The sequence below is a fragment of the Protomyctophum bolini genome (genome assembly GCF_963924005.1).
Source record: "Protomyctophum bolini genome assembly, chromosome: 6".
Classification (NCBI taxonomy): domain Eukaryota; kingdom Metazoa; phylum Chordata; class Actinopteri; order Myctophiformes; family Myctophidae; genus Protomyctophum; species Protomyctophum bolini.
Genome location: NC_137867.1, coordinates 18,840,695 through 18,863,578, shown reverse-complemented (window position 1 = coordinate 18,863,578; position 22,884 = coordinate 18,840,695). Strand labels below are relative to the sequence as shown.

The following is a 22,884-nucleotide window of genomic DNA, read 5'->3' as shown; positions in this document are numbered from 1 at the left end:
ACCAACTCTGTCAGATCGCCTCTTAATCACCCTGAGATCAAAAGCAGACTGGGGGAAGATGGAAGGGAGTTACTTTGGACCTAAAGTTTAATCCTATCAAACTATATTCTGAAAACCTCACATCAGGCTGGGGGAATATACATATGCATGCATGCATGCATGGCATGCATTCACACACACACACATATACACAATTACACATGCATGGACTTCTGCTCTTTGCGTGCCATATTGGTGATACCAATATTACAGTGATCTGTAGGTAAAACGTGACTAAGCACCGTTAGCAGCCCCTGGAGTCAGTGCTGCTCCTTACACCCAACCTAACCTAAGGGTGGCGCTAGAGGAATCACGCAAATTGGTTATTGTTTGTCCTCCAGGGAGCTTGAATACACTAAGATTTGAGATATCATGTGTAAGTGGGTAATGTAAGGGCAGTGCTAGAGTAAACCAAGGTCACCAAGATCGCTATGAATCAACCTCTGGGGTTCTTGAAGATGCACCACAAATTCCATCACAATCCAGCTTGTAGTTTTTGAGATATGTTGTTTGGAAGTAAAGTGTTGAGTGGATGGATGGACCGACATAGCCATGATGGCCAACATAACAATCCTTAGAGCCCCATCACCAGCACTACCTAGTTGCAGAGGAGAGGACAGTGAGAGTCCATCGCAATGCAGTTTCCAGTCTGAGTCTAGTGTCTAACCCCTATCTTCAGAATTATGCATATTAATCTTGAATGGGTGTAGAAATGACAGATAATAATTCAGTGTCAGACTCACTGCCCTCTGCTGGACGACAGGAGTCAAGAGGGAAACACAACACACGCTTACAAACACCAACACATACTCTACCCAGGTGTGTGCGCACTTTGACTAAAATGGAACACAGTCATATGCACAGTCTTATAGCGTGTCACGTACACACATACGCATGCACGTATACACTCGCACAAACATATGCAAACAAACTAACAGTGACAGCTGCTGCTCGTAAGGCATGTCACCCGCCCCTCTCTTCCTCCACCCGACTCCCACCCACCATCGCCACCCCCCGCCCCTCTGCTGTGAGTCTTCACTCTGCACCCAGGCCACAGGGTGAGTATCAGGTGAGGTTTTAAATAGCGGGGCCTCTATGAGATGACCTCAGGTCCCTGGGGGTCTACCCTGTGCCCCCCCCCCCCCCACACACACACACACCCCCCAAGAAATCGCTCCAGGCTTTCGAAGCCTGTAGCCATGAGTCTAAAATCCATGGCCCTATGCCCCAGTAGTGCAATGATAATGATATAACTATAGACTCATTTATTTGAGGCAACCATAGTGGTGATAAAAGTGCTGGTATTTGTTGCGGATCAAATCCGCACAGCAGATCCAAAACCCAGCCCCGGCCCAAACTCGGTGCAACTGGAGTTCGACGAGCCACTTCTATGTCTCAGATTGAAAACAAAAGAAAGTCTTTATCGTGGTTCCAAGTGAACACTACAACCACAACTATAGGCCCCTTCCTCTATCTTTAGCCTCCGCTAGAGCTATAGGTTAACCACAACCTGAGCCCAGCTCCTCTCACTATACCCCAGTGCAATTTACAGTACAGCCCCCAGCCGCATCTCTCTCATCCTCCTCACCCCCAGTTTCAACTCCAACCTCTGCCCAGAACTCAAGCCTCAAAAGCCCCATTTCCAATCTCTCCTCCCTTTACCCCCTTACTCTCTCTCTTTTCTCTCTACCCTCATCTCAGCATATAGGCCCAGCCCCATAACCACAGCCCAACGTACCCCAGTCAATTCTACAGCCCCTCTCTCAGCACAGAGAGAAGGAGAGAGAGAGAGGCCGTTCTACAGGAAGGCCAATGTTTACGCGATACTGTTTTAATTAGAGGCAGGCGGCGCTGCTATTTTCTTTACAATTTGGCCTGTGTTTGCCTTAACCCAGAATGCCAAGGGATGGCTCTACTTTCCATCCATGGCTTGGAGGAACTCTAAAGGGAGCTTCTTTCTGTCATTCGTGCATGGACGACGTGGCCATAGACTATAAGACTTCATCATCGCAAACATCATGCTGGCAAAATCATCTATGTTTCAGATAGTGAATTTGTAAATTATTTTTATATTTTGTTTTTTATATATCTGGACCAGTGAAAATGTTTCCTGGCATTGTGATGCTGACCACAGAGGGTGTGCAGCAGGACAATACTACAACTTCCTGTTTTGGCTAATAGCTTCCTGTGAACAATTTAACTGGGCATTATTATCATTATTGGGTTTTTTTAAGCTTTATCGTGGCATGACAAAAGTTTAACCACACACACAAAAATAACTCCTCATAGGCCCACACAATCGTCTCTTTGTCCCAAGTGTGTGTTTAACTTCCAATCGCTCTCTGTCTCTTTGTCTAATAAACAGAACTTCCTGTGTCGGAGTGTTTATAAACAGTGCTGAGTGAGCACCATGTGAGAAGAGACCCTCTGAAAGCTGCAGCATGTGACAGGCTGTAGAATAAACACAAGACCTAATTTATGCTCTGTCGAATGAGGGCGTCGCACGCCGACGCAACGCGTTGTGGAGCTTGTACATTGGCTATTGTCGACGCGTGACATTGTCATATGACGAATCATAAATCATGCTTATTGGTGGTTTGCAGGGAACCTCTGCCTTCTCTGCATCAAGAACCAGGTGACGAGACACAAAGATATTCACCACTGTACAATGTAGCTCCACTACTAGATACTCATGAGATGAGAGCTCCAACATGTGGGTGTTGTATTGTGCGTGCGTGTGTGTGTGCGTGTTTGTGTGTCTGTGTGTGGCTGCAGCTGCACGCATGCGTGCTCTCGTCAGTAGGCCACACAGCTTCCAGGCAGGGTCGTTGGTGGGTCGTCTGTGGAGGGCAGTTCCAAATGAAACATAAACAGGCACTCTGTCCTCTCCTCCTCTCTCCTCTTTTTCCTCTCCTCTCCTCTCAGACGATGGGCCAGTCCCCCTGCACAGCCTAGCACAGCGTTCCACTGTCCAGGCAGAACTAATCTATCCCTCAGCTGTGCAGCCTAATCTAAACAAACAGATCGCTCCCTACCAGCATCTGGAACCCCTCACATCCTGGGACCCAGAACACACCACAGCCCATTCTCTCGTCTGCGTGTGTGCGTGCATGCACGGACCTGTGTGTTGCTTCATGTATATTTTTCTATGCACAAGTCCCCTACAACCTCCACCTGGGGTCACTAGTCCTGTTTTTATTTAATGATGACAAAATGGCTGTGTGGGCTCTGACCACAGTTCTCTGTGAGTCTAGCCTGTCAATACCAATACTTTGTGCACAGCAGCTGTTATGATGATCTGCATGGTGGCAGGTCCATGTGAGAACATGGGTAATGAATACATCAAGATAAATGCCATTCAGGTTGAACACTCTGTCATTAGGAGAAGTAATAACATGGCATTTAAGCGTGTGTTAGGAAGAAGCATTTAATATGATGTAGTGTACCCTACATATCACATGATTAAAACATCATGGTGCCTGAGTTGCAGATCATTGAATGCAACATAATTTAGTTCAGAAGAACGCTCCCTGTAATTTGTCCTGGAGCACACAAGGCAATACCAACCAGACTTTTGCTTATAGTGTTGTGAAAACATGGCTATGTCAGAGACTATGCTGATCATTTGACAGACACATATCAGTACAAATAACCTAAGCACTCTAGTTGCACACAAACGTCAAAATTAAATAATTGCTTGGTTTGTCTGTTTCATTGTATTTTGCTTTTCATTTGTCTACTGTTTTCCACAATTCCAAACTGCCAGTGCTTCTCCATTCATGACTCCCATAGACTCGCCCTAAAGTGCTGGAATGCACATCAAAGGAAAGGGAAAAAAGAGAGCTCTGCCCCTTTCCCTTACCCCACACAACACCACCCATACTCACAGTTCATTTTCTAGAAAGAAGAAAGAAAATGCATTATTCGTTTATGGTGTTTCCGAAAAGAGCAACAAATGTGCGCCCTATAGCACTCCACAAACATGAGTTCCTGTCCGCACTCCGCTTTTTCCCTTCAGCCGGAGACAAATCTTTTTGGAAAGTTGAGAGCTGTCCAAAACGGGACCACACACAGTCTCTGAGCTGTGCGCGGATCACATTCAACTGCTGGGGGCAGGCGCACACACACGCGCACACACACACACACACACTCACAAAATGGCGGCTTTGACTAAATTTCTTCTCCCTCAAAACTGTTCATGAGCTTAATTACGACTTTGCTTTTGAGTTACATTCAGCCCCATACGCCTAGTTGCTACAGCTACATGAGTAGACCTAACTGAAAAAGTAGAGTAGCCTAGTCCATCCATATTAAACCATAAAAGTTAAATAACACTAATTTTAAGTTTGACCTGGCTGCTTGCCAGACACCATACAATAAACAATCCCCCCAACTAGTTTGGTAGACCCCCACCCACTGTATGTCCGCGCCCCCCCCCCCCCCCCCCCACCCACACACACACATACTGTATACGGGTCAACGACATTAGCACAAATACAATAAAATATGTTGGATAAATGAGAAAATGTGTGTATTTCTTACCTTCCACCCAGAGTTTCTCCACATCTGTCTCCAAATTAGCTGCCCGTAAGCCCACGGCGAACGCTCCGAATATCATGAGGCCCACGACCAAAAACTTTCCGCAGTTCTTTTGTATGTAACAGCCCAGCCTGAACAAAAGTCTCTGGAACTTCGCTCTCAGCCATAGCGGTGCCTTTCTCCCAGTCGCCTTCCCCTGCAGCCACGAGACACACAAGTCCAATCAACGTCAAGCTTAGCTTACCTGAACAGGTGAGTCAGTCACCATTGCGCCATAATGGGCCAATAAGGATAATAGGATATACGGCCATCATGTCATTGTTACACTCATATAAACTAGCATCAAGTTTAAATGCATGGCTCATTCCCTCACAGTTAAACAGTACAAAAGTAGGCTATAATATTGACCTCAGGTCTTAACAACGTCATATTGGGTCACTTCAGAGGCATGCAGTATCATATGTGATGTGATTGTGACGAGTTACATAAGTACTACACAGGGCCATTTATTTTGATGTTGATATACAAGACAGCTAGCTATGAGTAATATGAGTCACCGGTGTGTGTTTTGCACCGTAAAATTTGAGAAGGATGCTGTTCATTCTTCTGTGGTTGGACCTCCGTGCGTGGTGTATAGGGGAACGGATAGCTGTCAAGAAGACAGCGTCATGATGGGACGTTTGGTCGTACATACGCACGTGCACGCGCATAGTAGGCTATACACACAAACACACCACCAGCAACAGTATAGTAGTAGTAGACACACAGTGGAGGGCCTACTGAACACAGACACAGCACACTAACTCAATACATTGTAATACGTTTCTCTCTCTCTCTTTTTGATTCATTGTATCAAATCCACGGGGGTATTCTATTCGGGGGCCAAACCACACAGAGCTACACAGCTCCTCCAGTCCGTTCCCATCCAGCTGCCTGTGTGATCCGACCGGGACCGCGGAGGAGCCATCACCGAGGGAGTTACGACAATATTTGTGAACGGAAGAGGGCAGCCACATGGATTTTTGCTCTAAGCGAGGTGGACATTGAAAGACTCGCACAGTAAAGATTATACCGCACAAAACGTCTGTGGGCTCTCAGAATCTTGCTCAACTGCTCAAGTCCGAATACATACATAAAATTTGGGGAAAGTTGAGAACATTATCACAGTGAAACAGAAGACAAACCTTCCAGTTTATAGAAGTCGCATGTCTACCCTTGTGTGTACGGGACCGTTATGGGAACCATCAACGCTGTTGTGACCCTTAACAATCGCGTTATTAGCCGATATTTCATTTAGAAATACAGCACGTCCTTAAACAAGACCCGGATGCAAACGAGGAGTAAAAGTTGATCAACAAAACAATGCAAGATAAACTTTCTCCAGCCTTGCTCCAAACTTTGTACGCCTGCTCAGCCCTCCCAACCGGAGCTATCCCGTTACCTAGAAACAACTTGACATAGTTGGTCACATTTGCGGCTACAATAAATCTAAGAGAAGACAACTGCACCACAATAAGACGAGGAATAAGCACCTCGGATATTTGCTCCAATGCAAAACTTGCATCGCAGTAACTTGGCCGCTGCAAATACTCCAAATCCAGCGGTGTTGTGCGGGAATAGTTCCCCCTGTTCCTCCGCGTTATCCTCGGCCGTTCGGGGTCTCTGTTTTCCTGCTCGGAGGATGCATTAGCAGCCGAGGCCATGTTGCGGGGACTGCGCGATGCTTAGCGTTTTCCACTTTATAATATTTCCCCGAAAGCGTGTAGCGATATCCCAAGGCAACGAAGTTTCACTCTCGGTGATCTCACACCCGTGAAGTACTTCATACTCCTGTTGGAGACGGCGAGTCAAAGTCTGCGCCTTCCATCCCAACATTTCGTGATCCGGAGTTCTCCACCGCTTCGCACATTTACCGTGTCTCCAGAAAGTAGTTTCTCTCAAAATGCGAGGTGAACCGAGTGTTTCCCATACACAAAACGGCGGCTGAGAAGCTTAGATGATCGTAGCATTCTGTGAGTTCTGTGTGTTCTTCCCCTGGGCCGCGCGTCACGGCGAACTCTGAGATTCAATAGATGAGAAAAAAGAGCTCTCTCCATTTGGAGGAGGTAGAGGAGGAGGGGTGAAGGCAGAAAGAGCCGAGATCCCGCCTCTAGGGCTGTCAGATTGCAGGACTTTCTTGCATCTGATTGGTTCCAGAAGGGCAAAAATTACTCAGCAAACACGACTATTATTAGCTGCTTAGCAACAGCTCACTAAAGTAGAGAGACCACCCAAGCAGAGAGCCCTCGTGTGTGCATCTCAAACTTCAGGGGAGTCTCGGAGAGAGCCAGCCCCCTTTTGGGTTTGCGCGTAACCAATAGTCGAGTTTGTGGCTTTCCACATAGAAATGCCTTGCACAAAGCAGAAGTGCAAGGCAAAGTACGCCGTCTCTTCTTCAGAACGGTCCGGGGAATGACAAAACTGCAGATCTTTTTTATTTTTTTTATTTTTTTTACTTTGATTTTTCTACCAGCACCACGAAGGTGGTAGGCCTAGTTGGACCTCAAATTTTACAGCGGTTTGGGGGAGGTCCTAAATTTGAGGCTGAGTACTATAATGTCAATTACACTTGCACTTCACGCTGCTCTACTAATTGACAGTATTGTTTAATACTATTTATATGTAATAAACTCTCTCTCTCACTCTCTCTCTCTCTCTCTCTCTCTCTCTCTGTGTGTGAGTGCGCGCACACGCACACAGCGTGTGTGTGCGCGCGTTGTTTACTATATATTTATTAAAGAAAAGTGCGGTAGCCTATATGATCTGGTGTGGATGGAATACAACATGATGTGTGTAGGAAATAAGGTCTTATGCTTGCGCAAATTAATCAGTCTGGAATGTTAACGGGTCCAAATCTGAAGTTTGGCTCCACACAAGTCCACAGTCTCCATTACTTTTTTACAAATGTTGTATATTGAGCTATACTCAAAAACTGCAGTGCTACAGCACATGCAGAACACTTGTTTGGGACTTCAAATATATTGATGACCCTTTGCAAACAAGGCAGGCCCAAGTGATCCAAGGACTAGCCTATGTGTTGGTGGTTTAGACAAAAAAAAAAGATAAATAAACTTTGATTTTATTTCATATTTAAAACAATAAAGTAGGCCTATAGGCTATATACATTAAGTCTGGGACAGGCAAAATATTCAGGATAAAAGCAACATCTGGGACAGGCAAAATATTCAGGATAAAAACATCTGTTTTTTTACACAAGATGATGGACAAAGACCACAAGTAGCATATTTTTATTTTAAAAGTATTTAATACAAATAGTTGCATAACACTGTTTATTTATTTACACATTTATATTTTTATTTTTTTCAACAGATATTGTGCAATTAGACCACTATTCTACATTGTTTCTGATGAAAATAAATAAATAAACATATAGGCTAAGTTACCGCATGTGTTAGCATTTTATAAGGCCTGTATTAAACTATCTACATTCTACACAATCCAATGAGCTGTTGGATTGGAGACTGTTGTAAGTTGTAACCACTTGATGGAACAGAATGTCAGTTTATCAACGGAGGCGCACCAACGCCGGCCAAGATTTCACACCTAGGGAATCAAATCGCTTCAGTGGCTTGTCTAGCTGCCAGCCATGCACTTACCATATTCCGTCAAGGGGAAAGATTTCTGGACAAATCAATAATATCCGCCCCCTGTGGACCCCGAATCTTGTCACTTATGATGAAGATGAAAGATCTGCTTTATTGTCGGCAGGCGAAAAAAAGAGTTGGGCGCGTGACGCGTCGTAATCCGTCTTGGTCGCGGGCATCCTGCTCCGTGTTTGGACTCACTCACAATTACATGCCTGTTCCTATTAACCAGCGGCGCCCCGGCCACGTGGGTGGTCCCATCCTCTCAAATTCAATAGGCAGGACGGGACCCTTGGCCTATCACATGATTAGCCTAAAACAGTAAACACTACCCAGGCAGTGAGGCAGGCACAGCAGCATCTCGTGTATCAGTCAATCATAGCACCGGAGCGCGTCATGCACACACTCACGAACCTTACATTTCATATTTTTTTCTAAATTAAATGCTAACTTCTGGAAACTTGAATTAGCCTATATTATAGGGCCTATCATAATCAATCATGCCCGGTGTACCCTGTAAACAGAATGGTAAAAAAAAGACACATTGATTTAAAGTTTCTATGAATTTGGCTCTAGACTAGACTGTTTTACTTTCATTTTCTGAATTAAGAATCATAATGTTTTTATTTTTTAGAGAGAGAGAGAGAGAGAGAGAGAGAGAAAATGTGGGCTAATAATTAATTTGACACTACAAAGTATTAATCTTCAAGTGTCTTTGACTGCTGATAGTCCATAAACCTACTGTTAACCATGGTGAAATCTGGGAACCCATCTGCAAAACAAAGGGAAAACAGCGCCCTCTTTACCTTTGAATGTGCGAGAGACTATCCATGGTGTTCTTAGAATCTATGAATTTCCATTCTGTCATATTTATTAAGCTGAGATGTTACAGACAGATGACACGTTCTGGCCCAAAATAGTATGACAAAAAGGGCATTCAGTTAGCAGTGCATGGTTGTCAACTAGTGGTCCGGGGACCACCAGTGGTCCTGAGGGCCCAAGGTTCCACATGGTCCCCAACTAAATGATGGAGAGTTGGTAACCAAATTGTCTACACAATAATGTGGATTAGAATAATTGTTATTTTAATCAACATTTGCCTCTTATGTACAGTATGGTACTACATACTACAGAATGGTATTCTACAAAGTCTGTGAATACAAATTTCAATCAATCAATCAATCAATCAATCAATCGGGTGGCAATGGCTCAGGGGTAGAGTGGCCAGATGGTAACCGCAAAGTTGCCAGTTTGAACCTGCAGGTCCCCCCCAGAGTTAGGTCGAAGTGTCCTTGAGCAAGACACTGAATTGCTCCTGATGTGCTGGTTGGTGCCTTAATAATAATAATAATAATAATAATAATAATAATAATAATAATAATAATCTTTATTTATAGAGCACCTTTCAGAACTACATGCATGGTTTCCACCGCCATTGGTGTTGAATGTGTGTGTGTGAATGGGTGAATGTAATGCACAATCTATGTAAAGCGCCTTGGATAAAGGCGCTATATAAATGCACCATTTACCATCAATCAATCAATAAATCAATCAATGGTCAAACCACTGTATTGATGGTATACACATCAATACAGCATGGAATAGTGGATAAAATCTTATTCAAGTTTTGGGTCTGAGAGGCTAAATCTCATCAAATGGTGGTCCGTGGCAGTGGCTCAAATGCCAAATAAATAATGGACCTTGATATGAAAAGGGTTGAAAACCATTGAGTTATAATCTTGATGTGGCAGGTGAAACCAACAGGGGGATAAATAAACTACAGGACACAGTGTATAAGTAAGGGTGTGATGCCCCCTAATGCCCTCACATAAAACCTATCCTGTGAGGCAAGACCTAATGAGATTGTTACAGTGGAATAAGACCCCATAGTCATTAGGGATACTTTTGGTGCTATAGTCAGGGGTCATAATTACTACGCCATCTCTTCACACACACAAGACATGTTAAGGCTGTTGTCATAAGGGTAGCACTGAAGCGCCTTAGGTGATTTTGGGAAATGTGGTGCTCTCCTTCAAATACTGTAGAGGCCGTAAAGATATGGCAGTAAAAAAGCTAAGGGAGATTATGGCAAGCATCTGTGTTGTTGTTACCTAATGAAATGCGTATGCATATAGGATGCCAAAGCACCCCTGACCAAACATGAACATATTTCCTTTTTCTTATTTACCATCATGTGCTAATATGTATCAGATGGACTCATGTTAATGTCAGGAATCTTACCAAGGACGGCAAGGAGAAACTATTTTTTTGCAGACTATATTTCTGCTAACAACATGATTCCCATACTGCCTGTATTAGGGAAACACGTCAGATTTTGCAGTAAGAACTTTAAGTAAGGCGTATCTGCCTCTATTTAAACTTTTGCCCATTATAGCCCATTCAGTTGTAAACATTCGATAGCTGCCCTGTGATGGATTATTCACTGTGATCAACTGTAGCCTACTATAATGTAATAGCATTCAATTCAACTCCTCATGAATGTATATTTAGATTGTTAGACTGTTACCACATATAGTAGCCTATTCACAGTTGCCTAACAGTTTTGCTTGCATTCATAACCATATTTGCAAATTAGAATTTTCCAATATGACACTCATGTCATAATGCCTGTTACTTTTTAATGATTGCCATGATTGTATCTTTAAATATGATTATGAATACTTGGTGTTGCTGTTGCAGTACACATAACGTCTTCACAAGACTGCTTTTGTCTCGCCTTTTTGGTTGCTACTTACTATGGTAGCCTACTATTCCAACATGGTGGGTGAACCTATGGGGTGAACCCATCATCATCTTCATAATTTTGAATCAAACACTATTGCAGTTTCATTGCAGTTTTTATAGTTGTTATGATTGATCATACTGAGCAACAACCCTATATCGCCCATCATACATATTTATTTATCCAATCCAACCCATTCTGAAAACCACATGTTAATGTGGAAAGGGAACCGAGGTGTTCATCTAGGAGGTTGAGGAATTGTGGGCATCACTCCCGGAATGACTTCATCAACCAATCACTTTCTTCGACCTCTGGCAGGGCCCTTCACTCCCCTCAAGGCTGGTGGCTGGCTGGTGGAAAACACCCTGTTAGTGCATTCATTTATTTATGATTTGCAGGTGGATTTAGCCTTTCTATACTCTGTCGCGCGACCGTGTCGCTCGTAGAAAATAATTAATATTCACTGTCTGTCTGTGCACAGTGAGCCAAGGACCCCTTATCAGAGAGAGAGATAGGACCCTATACTACAATTTTCATAGATTTCAAGATGGCTTCAGATACTTCATACTTATTTGACAGCACGTCAGTGTTGTATAAATTAACGTATTTTTATATATTAATATCTATGAAAGGGATAATTCACTTTCAAACATGTTTGGGGTCATGTTATCGTCCACTCTGGCTTTTGTGAGCACCCCAGACATGTTCTCAAGTTGCTTGATTCAGTATTTAAATATTTTATATTCATTTCATCAGACACTCCCCCGCAACACTTTGTAACTACAAAGTCCATTTTAACCATGATTATTATTATTTTCTTTCATTTCCCCCAAAACGTTAACAAAATATTATGAAAGAATACAGCCCCCTCACTCGTGAGAAAGCCAATATCAGTCACCAGAACCAATAACGTGTGTTGTCAGTGAATCTAACAAGGAGTTTGTATAGGAAGGTGGCATGTCTGATAGAACTAATATCAAATATCTAAATATTAAATCAAGCAATGTAAAAGCTGTCTGGGGAGCATACAAAAGCCTGAGTAAAATGAGCCCCATACATCCCATTGATATCTATTTCAAATGTGTTGGATTCTTAATGTGTATTTCAGACATTTGACCTTTTGACCCTCAATATAGTTGGATCTGTAATTGGTCTGCTATCTTTCCCCTCTACAGTCTACACCAAATCTCTTTGCAGGAAAAAGCCATATAAAAAGGTTCCTAACACACAAAGGTTTAGTGGCCCCCTGCAACTCTGAGCCCCCATATGGGCACATGGACCTCCTGTTGAAGACCTATGACCTAGATATAATCCATATGGGCACATGGACCTCCTGTTGAAGACCTATGACCTATGACCTAGATATAATCCATTGTCAGGGTATATTGACAAAGGATCTCTACGTCATTTGTGCCACAATATTAAAAGAATATTGAAGAGTTGATATAGTATAGTGAATTGTATTCGGTTAACTTCTTCATTAGTTCCTTAACGTGGTGATTTTCATATTGGTTAACCCATTCTGACCTGAGATCAGATTCATACGAGGTTTCCATGGGACACACACTGGTCTGATTAACCCATTCTGACCTGAGATCAGATTCTAAAAATGTCAGTCGTTCTTCGAATTTTTCAAAAATAGCAGACCTACAAGCTCGTATCGCGCCACTCGGTGGCGCGATATGAGCTTGTAGATCTGCTATTTTTCAATAGCTAAAGCATAACATGATGCCAACACCAAAATGGGTGCCCGGTCAGAATGGGTTATAGGACCACTACCAAAAGACTAAAGAGAGTCTCTGTATGGTGCCATAACAGCAACAGTATATATTCACCCGCACATCTCTACTCTGCAAACAAACCCTATAAAGTTCTGTTGTCTTAAATAAGCTCAGCTCTTTTGCTGAATAGCCTAGTTATGAATGGATATGACAGGCCAGCTGTGTTTGCCAGCTATCCTAAGGCTAGGTGGGTGAGTGGAGCAGAATGAACTGGTATGCCACTCGCAGTTGAAAACCACTCTCAAGGAACGCATTGAAAAAAGCACAAAAGGGGGGGAAAAAATCTGAAGGAGAGAATGCAAACAAAGCACACCTCTTCTTTATTGGAAACAAATGCACTCAAGATCCCAATTAAGTAAGAATGTCTGCGCTCTCTCTCTCTCTCTCTCTCTCTCTCTCTCTCTCTCTCTCTCTCTCTCTCTCTCTCTCATCCCTTTCTCTCTCTCTCTCTTTCTCTCTCTCTCTCTCTCTCTCTCTCTCTCTCCCTCTCTCCATCTCTCTTTCATCTTGTTCTCTCTGTCTCCGTCTCTGTCTGTCTTTCTTTCATGCTTTACAGGCATCAAATCAGAGGAAAGACTGGATGCCTGCGAGTGAGGAGTTGTTGGTGATTAAAAGATCAAGTGTTCCATTCATTCAGCTGCACAGCAACAATGTGACAACAACAGTGAGGAATATGCATGGCATTGCCTTGTCTTTCCACCTTTATAGTACCAAGTATGCTTGCATGGTTGTGTGTGCACAAACACAAGCAAGTTAGAGCAAAGGAATTGGTGAGTGGTGTGCAGACACAAGGTGAATCACTATTACCCCCCAGCCTCCCCCCACACCCCCCTCGGAAGCGCACCGTACAGGTACCCTTTCCAGTAATTCTGCCAAGCCATAAAACGACCCCCCCTCCAACTGCTAGCTCCCTGTGGCTCCGTCCGTGGCCCATCATGGCTGCCTGTGAGGTGTGGTAGGGGCCGAGTGCATGGCGAGGGCCTGCTGGGATGTTTATGTTCCAGCTCAAGGTTGTCTTCAATCATACACAGAGCTGTTTGACAGCTCACAGCATAGCCTGGCCTCTGTTTACCTCTCCCAATTTCCTCCGCCATCAGCTGGCTTTGTGTGCACAATCAGGGCAGCTTCAGAGACAACCCAGGGAGGATTCCGGGGCAATTCCTCCATTCCACATTCAGCAGCCAACAGATGGGAGGGAGGGTTGAGTGATCCAGTCAGTCCACCACAACGTGATATCACAAATGACCACACGTCCAGTGACTTTATCACGATGGATAGTTTGAGTGCAAATATTATTGGCTCACTCACGCATTCACACTCGTTTATTTGACCTGCATTTTACTTCAGATGATAAACAATGTTCAGTAGAATATACAAATTCAACCAGATCATAGCAAAGAGAAAAAGAAAACACCTTGGACCTTGAGAATGCTATAAACCGGCTTAGAACCTCAAAAGGTGAGTGTTTAGACATATTATAGTGTGTGTGTGTGTGTGTGTGTGTGTGTGTGTGTGTGTGTGTGTGTGTGTGTGTGTGTGTGTGCACGTGCATGTGCATGTGCGAGTGTGTGTGTGTGTGTGCGCCCATGAGTGTGTGTGTGTGCCCATGAGTGTATGTACAGTATATGTCTTTAATATGCATACTTGTGGCCATGTTTCTCAGAAAGTAAACTGGCAACATTAAGGAAAATGGAGAGGAAGTGTGTGCCAGAGAGAGAGAGAGAGAACACAGTGTGTGTGTGTGTGTGTGTGTGTGTGTGTGTGTGTGTGTGTGTGTGTGTGTGTGTGTGTGTGTGTGTGTGTGTGTGTGTGTGTGTGTGTGTGTGTGTGTGTGTGTGTGTGTGTGTGTTGGGGGGGAGGGCATTATACTTATTATGCATATTAAGCTGTTTGGAAATTGTGAATATGAGTTTGTGATCATTTTCTGTGCCATTAGTTGAGTTTTGACTCCAGCAAGCCTCTTCTCCTTTTTGGCCTGTATGTGTCTTGGGGTCTGGAGTAGACAATGTTGGAGCTGGCTGGTATTTAGACAAGGCAGTGGTCTGTTCTGCAGAGCTGGCCTGAGAAGCTGTAATTTTTGGAAGTGAGTTCGGCCTCCAACGTTAACAGGAAATGTGTGCTGCTCTGAATGTATACACATGGCCCTCAACAAATAAGCAGCATAATACAATATCAATGCTGTGGCTCAAAAGAGAAAAAGAAAGGAGGGAGAGAAAGAAAAAAGGGTGAGTGAGAGAGAGAGAGAGAGAGAGAGAGAGAGAGAGAGAGAGAGAGAGAGAGAGAGAGAGAGAGAGAGATACACAGAGAGATACAGAGAGAGAGAGAGATGCGGTGCATGCAGATGCTGGCTTCTATCTTAATACTAAACTAGAAAAAGTGCCCTTCTGGGCACAGGTCTCCACCAGGAGGATAGGAGTGTGTGTGATGTTTGGCAAAATGTTTAGGAGTAATATAATCATGTTTTGTGTGTGTGTGAGACGCGGCTTGGCCTGTTGTAGCGCCACCATGAGGCTGTTTGAAAACTGTCAAGTGGCATTTCTTCCTCAGCCTAGTGGGAATATGCATGCACAGTTTCGGACAGTTTCGTTGAGTAGTACAAAACGGGTACAAAGCGGGCTACTCATGAAAGGTTTAGAAGCCAATCGTAGGCAATGAAGGTGGATTATGAGAAATCAAACAAACGCGTCTTGATCACATGACTATGGAGAGCATTTGTACCGATTTGCGTGAAATTTGGATAGGAGTAATATTAGAAAATGTGTTTTACATATGTCGGCCTCCTGGTGGCGCTATAAAGAGCATATGTGAAAAATTCCAGGCAAAGGTTTTTCCTTGGCCTCTAGGGAGTTGGCATACAAAGTTATCCACAGATCCGTGCAGTTAGAGGTAAAAACACTTTTCGGCGAGTTATAGCGCCACCATGAAGCTGAGTTGAAAATATTCACGTGGCATTTCTTCCTCTGCCTAGTGGGAATGTGCGTGCACAATTTCATGGAAATCACATGATGTGTTCATGATTTGCAGCATTTTGTTTGAAACTGAGCACTCCTGCGAACTTTGGAAGCCAATCTTAGCCAATCAGGATGGAGTCTGAGAAATCTGAAAGACCCGTTTCGTTGAATGGCTCTAGAGAGACTGTGTACCAATTTGCGTTATGTTTGGAAAAATCTGTAGGTGTACTGTCCAAAAACTTGTTTTGCACAAAGCGCCCTCCTGGTGGCGCTATAACAGGCCGTTCTGGAAATTCTGGGGCAGAGGTTCATCGTTGGCATCCAGGGAGTGTGTGTGCAAAATTTGACATCGACCGGGTTAACGGTGCCGGAGATTAGCTGTTCACAGACGGACGGACGGACGGACGGACGGACGGACGGACACACACACACACACACACACACACACACACACGGACACACGGACACACACACAGTCTCACACACACACACGGACACACACGGACACACGGACGGAGTGCAAAACATACTCTCTCCCCATGCCTTCGGCCTGGTGGAGACTCACACATTTTCAATTGATTCTCACTAGTAATGCTCATGATAAAATAAAATAAGTTCAAAAAAGGAAAAATAAATAAATAATTAAGCTCATGATAATGGTACCATTTCTTTCTACTCAGTCTGTGTCTCATATAGGAGGGCTGTGGACACTTCAAAGTTCAAACTCTCGCCTACCACATCATCAAACAAGATTTGAAATGTATTATTTAGATTTGAACAATGGCTTCCATTATAGCATGCTATTATAACTTTCCAGGAATAGAAGGATTTCTCATCGATGATGCCACATGTCCTCATCCCTCCTCTGAGACATAGACAGGGTAGACAAAAATGGTACCATATTATAATGAGGAATTAAATTAGTGATGAGGACCAATTATATGTACTGTAGACAAGTTGAAAATGAGTGAAGTCATCCTTTAAGTCTGATTTCATGTACATTCTGTAGCGGATGGTTTTATGCTGTGTATGTAGTATCTTTGATTATAGATACGTTTTATTTAAGGCTTTATTTTTCTGTGGTGGTTCTGTACATAAGTACAATTTTGAGGTAATGTACTACTTTATTGGAGTATTTCCAATTTTCTATATTTTTACACCACTCCATCTCAGAGACAAATATTGTACTTTTACTCCAGTACAATTCTTTAAACTTTAGTTTAGGTACTAGTTACTTCGTAGATTTTGATTATTGCAAAAAATACCCACTTCAGCTCTATTTAAACTGTTTGAAATATCTAGACGATCTACCTTTGGTACTTTAAGTGCATTTTGATACAGACACTTTTTTGCAGCTTCCGCCTTTATTTTATAGAGGGACAGACAGTAGGCTGAAAGGAAATGGGGAGAGAGATGAGGGGAGTGACATGCAGTAAAGGCCGTCGGGATCAGGAGTTGAACCCGCGGCACACTGCCAGACTGGATTACCAGCCAAGGTGCTTGTTTAACATCTACAGTGGTCTACACGTCGAATGCACAAGCTCACCTCGGTCACAGCTGACAGGAGACCTGTGCTTACTTATACATTTCAACTGAGGTGGGTCTCTCTATATGAGGCCCTTTGGAAAAACTGACACATTGAAAGGTAGGACAAACCCCATGAGACGTCCAGACCTCTGTTTACTCACCCAGACCTCCAATTCAGATGAGCCTTAACAATGGCGGGAACTGTTACCTTTCTCAATGGAATTTAACCTCATAAACAAACAGCGTCAGCCGTCATTAAGAGAAATTATTTCAGCGGGACTGAGGAAGGCTCCACATTTTGCGTCTTCCTCATTTTATTTGTTCTCAAGGCACCAGCCATATAAAACAAAACACATAATACAACTCTAAACAAAGAGGTCTTCAATGGTGTGTCAGTGGGGGCCTCTCCATGTGTAAGAGTTTACAAGTCTTTGTTAATGGTCCTAATAATGGTGATGAAATGGCATTAAGTGCTGTTTGGAATACAACTATGCCAAGGTGTCACTAATAGCACCAAGACCTTCAATTAAAGGATTTGGTGTCCATTTAAACAAACAAACAAAAAAAACATTAGTTTGGTGAACATGTGGAGCATTGTGACATCCAAGTTTAAGAGAAGAATCCAGATGGAAGACAGCATTTTCACCTAAAATGACTACAGTAATATACTGCAGATATTACCCAAAGTTTCTGTTCTCTCTAGTCTATACTGTCTGCCTGATGGAGGGAAAAGGAACTGGTTAGAATAACGTGTCCCTTCCACGCACTACGTCCTACCAGGGAATCTCCCCCCTGTCAGGTGATAAGAAGCGGCCTGCTCACTCCTCATCAGAGTTGGGGTCCGTTATACGGAAAAAGTTATACACTACACATTACTTTTGAAAAAAGTAATTACTTCACCTGAGCTGCATTTTCACATAATTTGCCACGTAACAAATCTTTATAATCCTAGGACATACACAAGATCTTTCTTTATGCTCTTTAATACCAGGTTGTTGAACAAGTGAAGGAATAAAACAAAATGGGCCTTTCCAAAATGGTCTAGTGCAGTGGTTCTCTTGACCTTGTACCAGAGAACTGTACTGTCATGAAACAAAACTTCTAATAAATCAATCAATCAATAAATCAATCAATCAATCAATCAATCAATCAATCAAACCACCAGAGGGGGCTCAAGTACCACCAGTGTTAGGCAAATATTAACTTTCCCATGTTGTACAGTAAAGTTTCATACCTGTTCAACTTATCTCCTTTTATTATATAAAAATGCTAAATGATTTATTTAGAGACATGCTATGACTTAGGCCAGGATAATTAGGTGTGTGTGACAGAGAACTCCTTCTGCATATACAAATCTTCATTACGGTCAGCGGAACATCCTTGAGTCCTTCAAATATGCTTGTATTTTCATTAGTTGTCATGGAGATCACACACACGCACACAGGCAGGTCTCCATGCGCCGGGAAGCTTGACTTTGTGCAGCTGTGGTGGATGCTGGATTGTTTTGAGTGTCTCCAGAGGTAACAAGAAGGATAATGAGGACACATCAGCCTTGTAAAGTTGGATCTTGGATCAATTGTTAACAATTTACTTCTCCCTAGTGTTGAAATATATATTATTATATGTGATTTGGAATGTGATAAACAGCTCTCTGTGATGTAGCTTCTTTGTGTGCTTCAGATCTGATTCTGCAAGAGAGAACTGATGTCACCTTATAGCGATAACCCCCAAACATACACCTTAAGATTGGAGGAAACCAAAAGAGCGAGAGCCACACAATAGGGTTGATTAACCATATGGCAGGACATAATAGGCATTAGATAGATAGATAGATAGATACTTTATTTGTCCTTTCGGAAATTTGTTTTGTGCACAGCAGTCATCAGGATATACATAAAACATGCAAACAAACAGATCACACAGTACATAGACAATGATGAGCTGCAGGCAAGTTTACGCAAACATTGGGCAAAAATGGGCCAACATTAGGTGAAAATAGCAGATCTACAAGCTCACAACTTGAGTTTATGTAGGTTATTCTGCAAAGAGAGTAGAGGGGACAAAAAGGAGGGGGCCAAGTATAGAGCCTTGGGGGGAATTCCGTCAAACAAAGTATAAGGGTTTAAGTGGTTAATCCACGTTTGAATTAGGCTATCAGTATTTGAGATTGTGACACAGACCTTTGGAATATGTTCTGACGACACCTGCGGCCAAACCACCGTGTCCGTGTCAGCTCTGTTGACTGAGAGCTCATCAATGTCCCATCACAGTTATCATCTGCTTGTTTTCCCCACAACACTATGAGGACATCGCTTAAGTGGCCAATTAGTTAAAACACAGCTCAGTTGAGCATATCTCCAGAGATTGTAAGAGTGTCTGTGCTCATTCTTAGATGGCTGTAGATAGACAATTGTGAAATCTACCTCACATACCCTCTGTCATCTTACTATCAAACAACTGCCTACAGCGTGTGTGTGTGTGTGTGTGTGTGTGTGTGTGTGTGTGTGTGTGTGTGTGTGCGTGCGTGCGTGCATGCATGAGTGCGTGCGTGCAGGCATGATTTCTGTGCATGCATGCCTTCAATTCATGTTTGTGGTGAATCCATCCTCTTATGGCTAAACCTCCGGTGGGCTTATTGTGAGGTCTGTATGGCCTCTGATGAGCAGGGGGAAAGTGGCTGTCATAATTACCCACGTCTGTGTCATTCGGCTAACTTCCCTGTTTCCTAATTACCGCCTGCTAACAATCTTCTTGCCTAATTTATGCATGTTGGTCGGATGCATGCACCCTCTGGTCGATGAATATTCACCAGCACAGCTAAGAGAGCATTTTGAGTCTCCACAGAGAGGCTTTTAAACAACTGTGCGGGTATACGAAGTTCAACAGGGTTTCTTTGTTGGAGATACAGAGAGATGGAGTGCATTAGAATCATTTGTAAGCCAGGTGTGCACTAGTGTGAAAGGAGACAAGGTGACACTGAGAGAGATGACAGAAGAGAGAAAGCGCAAGAGATTGACTGGAAGACAGAGGGAAGGGAAAATGAAAGAAGTGCTCCTTTTTTCAGATGGAATGGATGAATATATAAACACAGCTGGGTGTAATAGAAGAGCATTTATTGGCTGAATTTTAATTATTGCTTTGACTTGCCGTCGACTGCCAAGGCCTGTTGTGTACACACAGAATGTGCCGCTGACAGCTTATCTGAATCCAGGCTGGCTTTTCACGAAGAAGGTGCTCACTCAAAAGGCTTGGCAATGCTGGAAAATGTATGCCTCCTATTCACTGTTTAGGATTAGGCTTTGAATTCATCAGTCAAGCATGTCATAATGGTGCTCTGTCAGTATTAGTTGTAAACCGCCTCCTACCATATGTCTTGTAATGTTGGAAGGAGAAAAAGTTTGATTTGATTTCATATAATAGAAACCAGTTTATTCAGATAAAACAAAAGACAAAACAAATAGATGTACGTAATACATGGTTGGTATAATGCAATACAGTATACTTAGTTATCCGTTTCAAAAAAGTTTTGGCCACATGTTTTATGTGCTCATGATGCTGTTGGTTCGAGGCTGGCTCATGAACTGCTATCCAATTAGTGAGAACGTATTAAGAAGAAGAGGAAGAAGAAGCGTATTAAGTGAACATTGAGTGAAAATATCAGACCTACAAGTTCACAATGCATGGCAACGTAAAAAAAGAAAAACACTATGGGGGCATGTATGTATGTGTGTACTGTATAGGGTTTAAGTAGTTAACTAGTCTGTAAGAAAAAAATAAACATTTCAGTGAAATCATGTGAATTGAGGGAGAATGACAAAAGGTATAGGCTGAAGCTTATTTTGCCTACCCGTTTACTGACAAACTTTAATCCTAGCAACCCTATTCTGGGAGGAACATTTGCCAAAAATAGCAGATCACAGTACAGTTGCAACTCAGTATTACTAAGAATAAAGGGGTTAAGTTGTTACAGCAGGTCCTTGTTATATCAGTGACGAGGGAGTCGGAGGACATATGGAAAGTGAAGAGACATAAAACCTGATTTTGTATTTAATTTGTGCATTTGTCTTACTCTACACTACAGGATCCTTTCCTTATGTCATGACGTTTTAATCGAGTACAAAGCCATCTTGATGGCATATGCCACAGGGTGGTCAAATAATAAGAAAATAGGCAAACATGAAAATTGCTGATCTACAAGCTCACAACAAGCCGCGATGTGAGACGTTGTGAGCTTGTAGATCTGCTATTTCCACAATATTTACCTGTGGAACCAAGTCAAACTAAATGTAATGCCTTAACTCTATACATTTCAGGTTGGGGGTCCCCACTTCAAATGTGATTAATTTGGGGGTCACAAAAAGGTTGAGAACCATTGTGCTATGGGGCTGTAGTGTGTGTGAAGATGTTTAAAAGGCACCGAACTTTGACACAAGTTTCATCAGACATTCAACATCGATCCAAACACGAGGAATGGTTCTTCTTAAGCATCTGGAGAGAGAACACAATCGACGATAATGAGACGAACTTGTCCACAATTATGAAGTAATTTGGAAAAACATGCATCCGCTGATTTACTGAAATAAGAAAAATATTTCGGCTGCCTTGACTGAGCTATCAACTGACCTGACTGGGATTATAGTGCGCATGTACGTGGGCGTGTGCATGTGCGTGTGTGTGTGTGCATGCGGGTGCACTTTTGTATACGTGAGAGACAAAGAGATTGGTTTCGTATGTGTGTCTATGTGTGTCCTGTACAGTATGTGTGTATGCTGCTATCCGTATGCTCATTACAATTACAAGTGGTGCCAGGCACAACAATGGTCTGTCACTCCTTTAAACATAACAAATACTAGTTTGATCTAAGGATGCTCTGCTTCAACAGATCCATTTCACATGGATCCGACCAATTTCAGTTCAACGGTTCGATCACAATACAAATATAGAACCACCCATTTCTTTTTTTTAACACAACATATAAAAACAACAAATACCACAATACAGACATTACAAAATAGACTTTTTTTAATAATAATAATTAAATATATTAGGTAGGCCCAGACGGTTAGCACAACCTAGGCTGCCAAGGCACCCTAGGCACCTATAGGCTGCCAAGGCACCTAGGCTGCCAAGCCAGCCGGAGGGCGTGCCGAGGGTTCGACTCCTGAGATCGACGGCCTTTGCCGCCACTCCCCATCTCTATCCCCCTTTCCTATCTGTCCACTGTTCACTATCAATAAAGGAATAAAAAGCCCAAAACAAATCTAAAAAAGAAAGAATTCGATTAGGTAATTTGCGGACCATTACCCACCTTTCCTGGAAGTTTCATAATGTTGTGCAACCATTTGACCAAAATGGTTCTAACAAACAGACCATAACATTATTTTGTGACCTTTGACATTGACACAATTACACCTGGAGGGTGTGCTAACAAACAGTCAAACAATCCAGATGGAAACAATACCCCCCAAACACAAACACAATTTTTCGGGCCAAACAAAGAATTAGAAAGTAGATAAAACGGCAGGTTACAACACGTTGTGTTCTTTGTAATTATTTGGTCCAAAATATTGTGTGCGTTGTCATGATTTGTCACGACAGGAGTTGGCTTCGTATACGACGCTTAAAGGTCTTTAAATAAATAAGTTTTGAAATGCCTATGG

The 22,884-nt window shown here is 42.8% G+C and overlaps 1 protein-coding gene across 1 annotated transcript in view; it reads right to left on the bottom strand.

Moving 5' to 3' along the window:
- ptch1 (patched 1) overlaps nt 1-6,754 on the bottom strand; it is a 68,353-nt gene extending 61,599 nt beyond the window's left edge. The window contains exons 1-2 of the mRNA XM_080765727.1: nt 6,111-6,754; nt 4,582-4,774 (exon numbers count right to left, since the gene is read on the bottom strand). Of these exons, the coding sequence (XP_080621853.1) occupies nt 4,582-4,774; nt 6,111-6,281 (364 nt within the window). The 5' untranslated portion in view covers nt 6,282-6,754. The remainder of the gene's footprint in view (nt 1-4,581; nt 4,775-6,110) is intronic.
- Between the last annotated feature and the right edge of the window lie 16,130 nt (nt 6,755-22,884).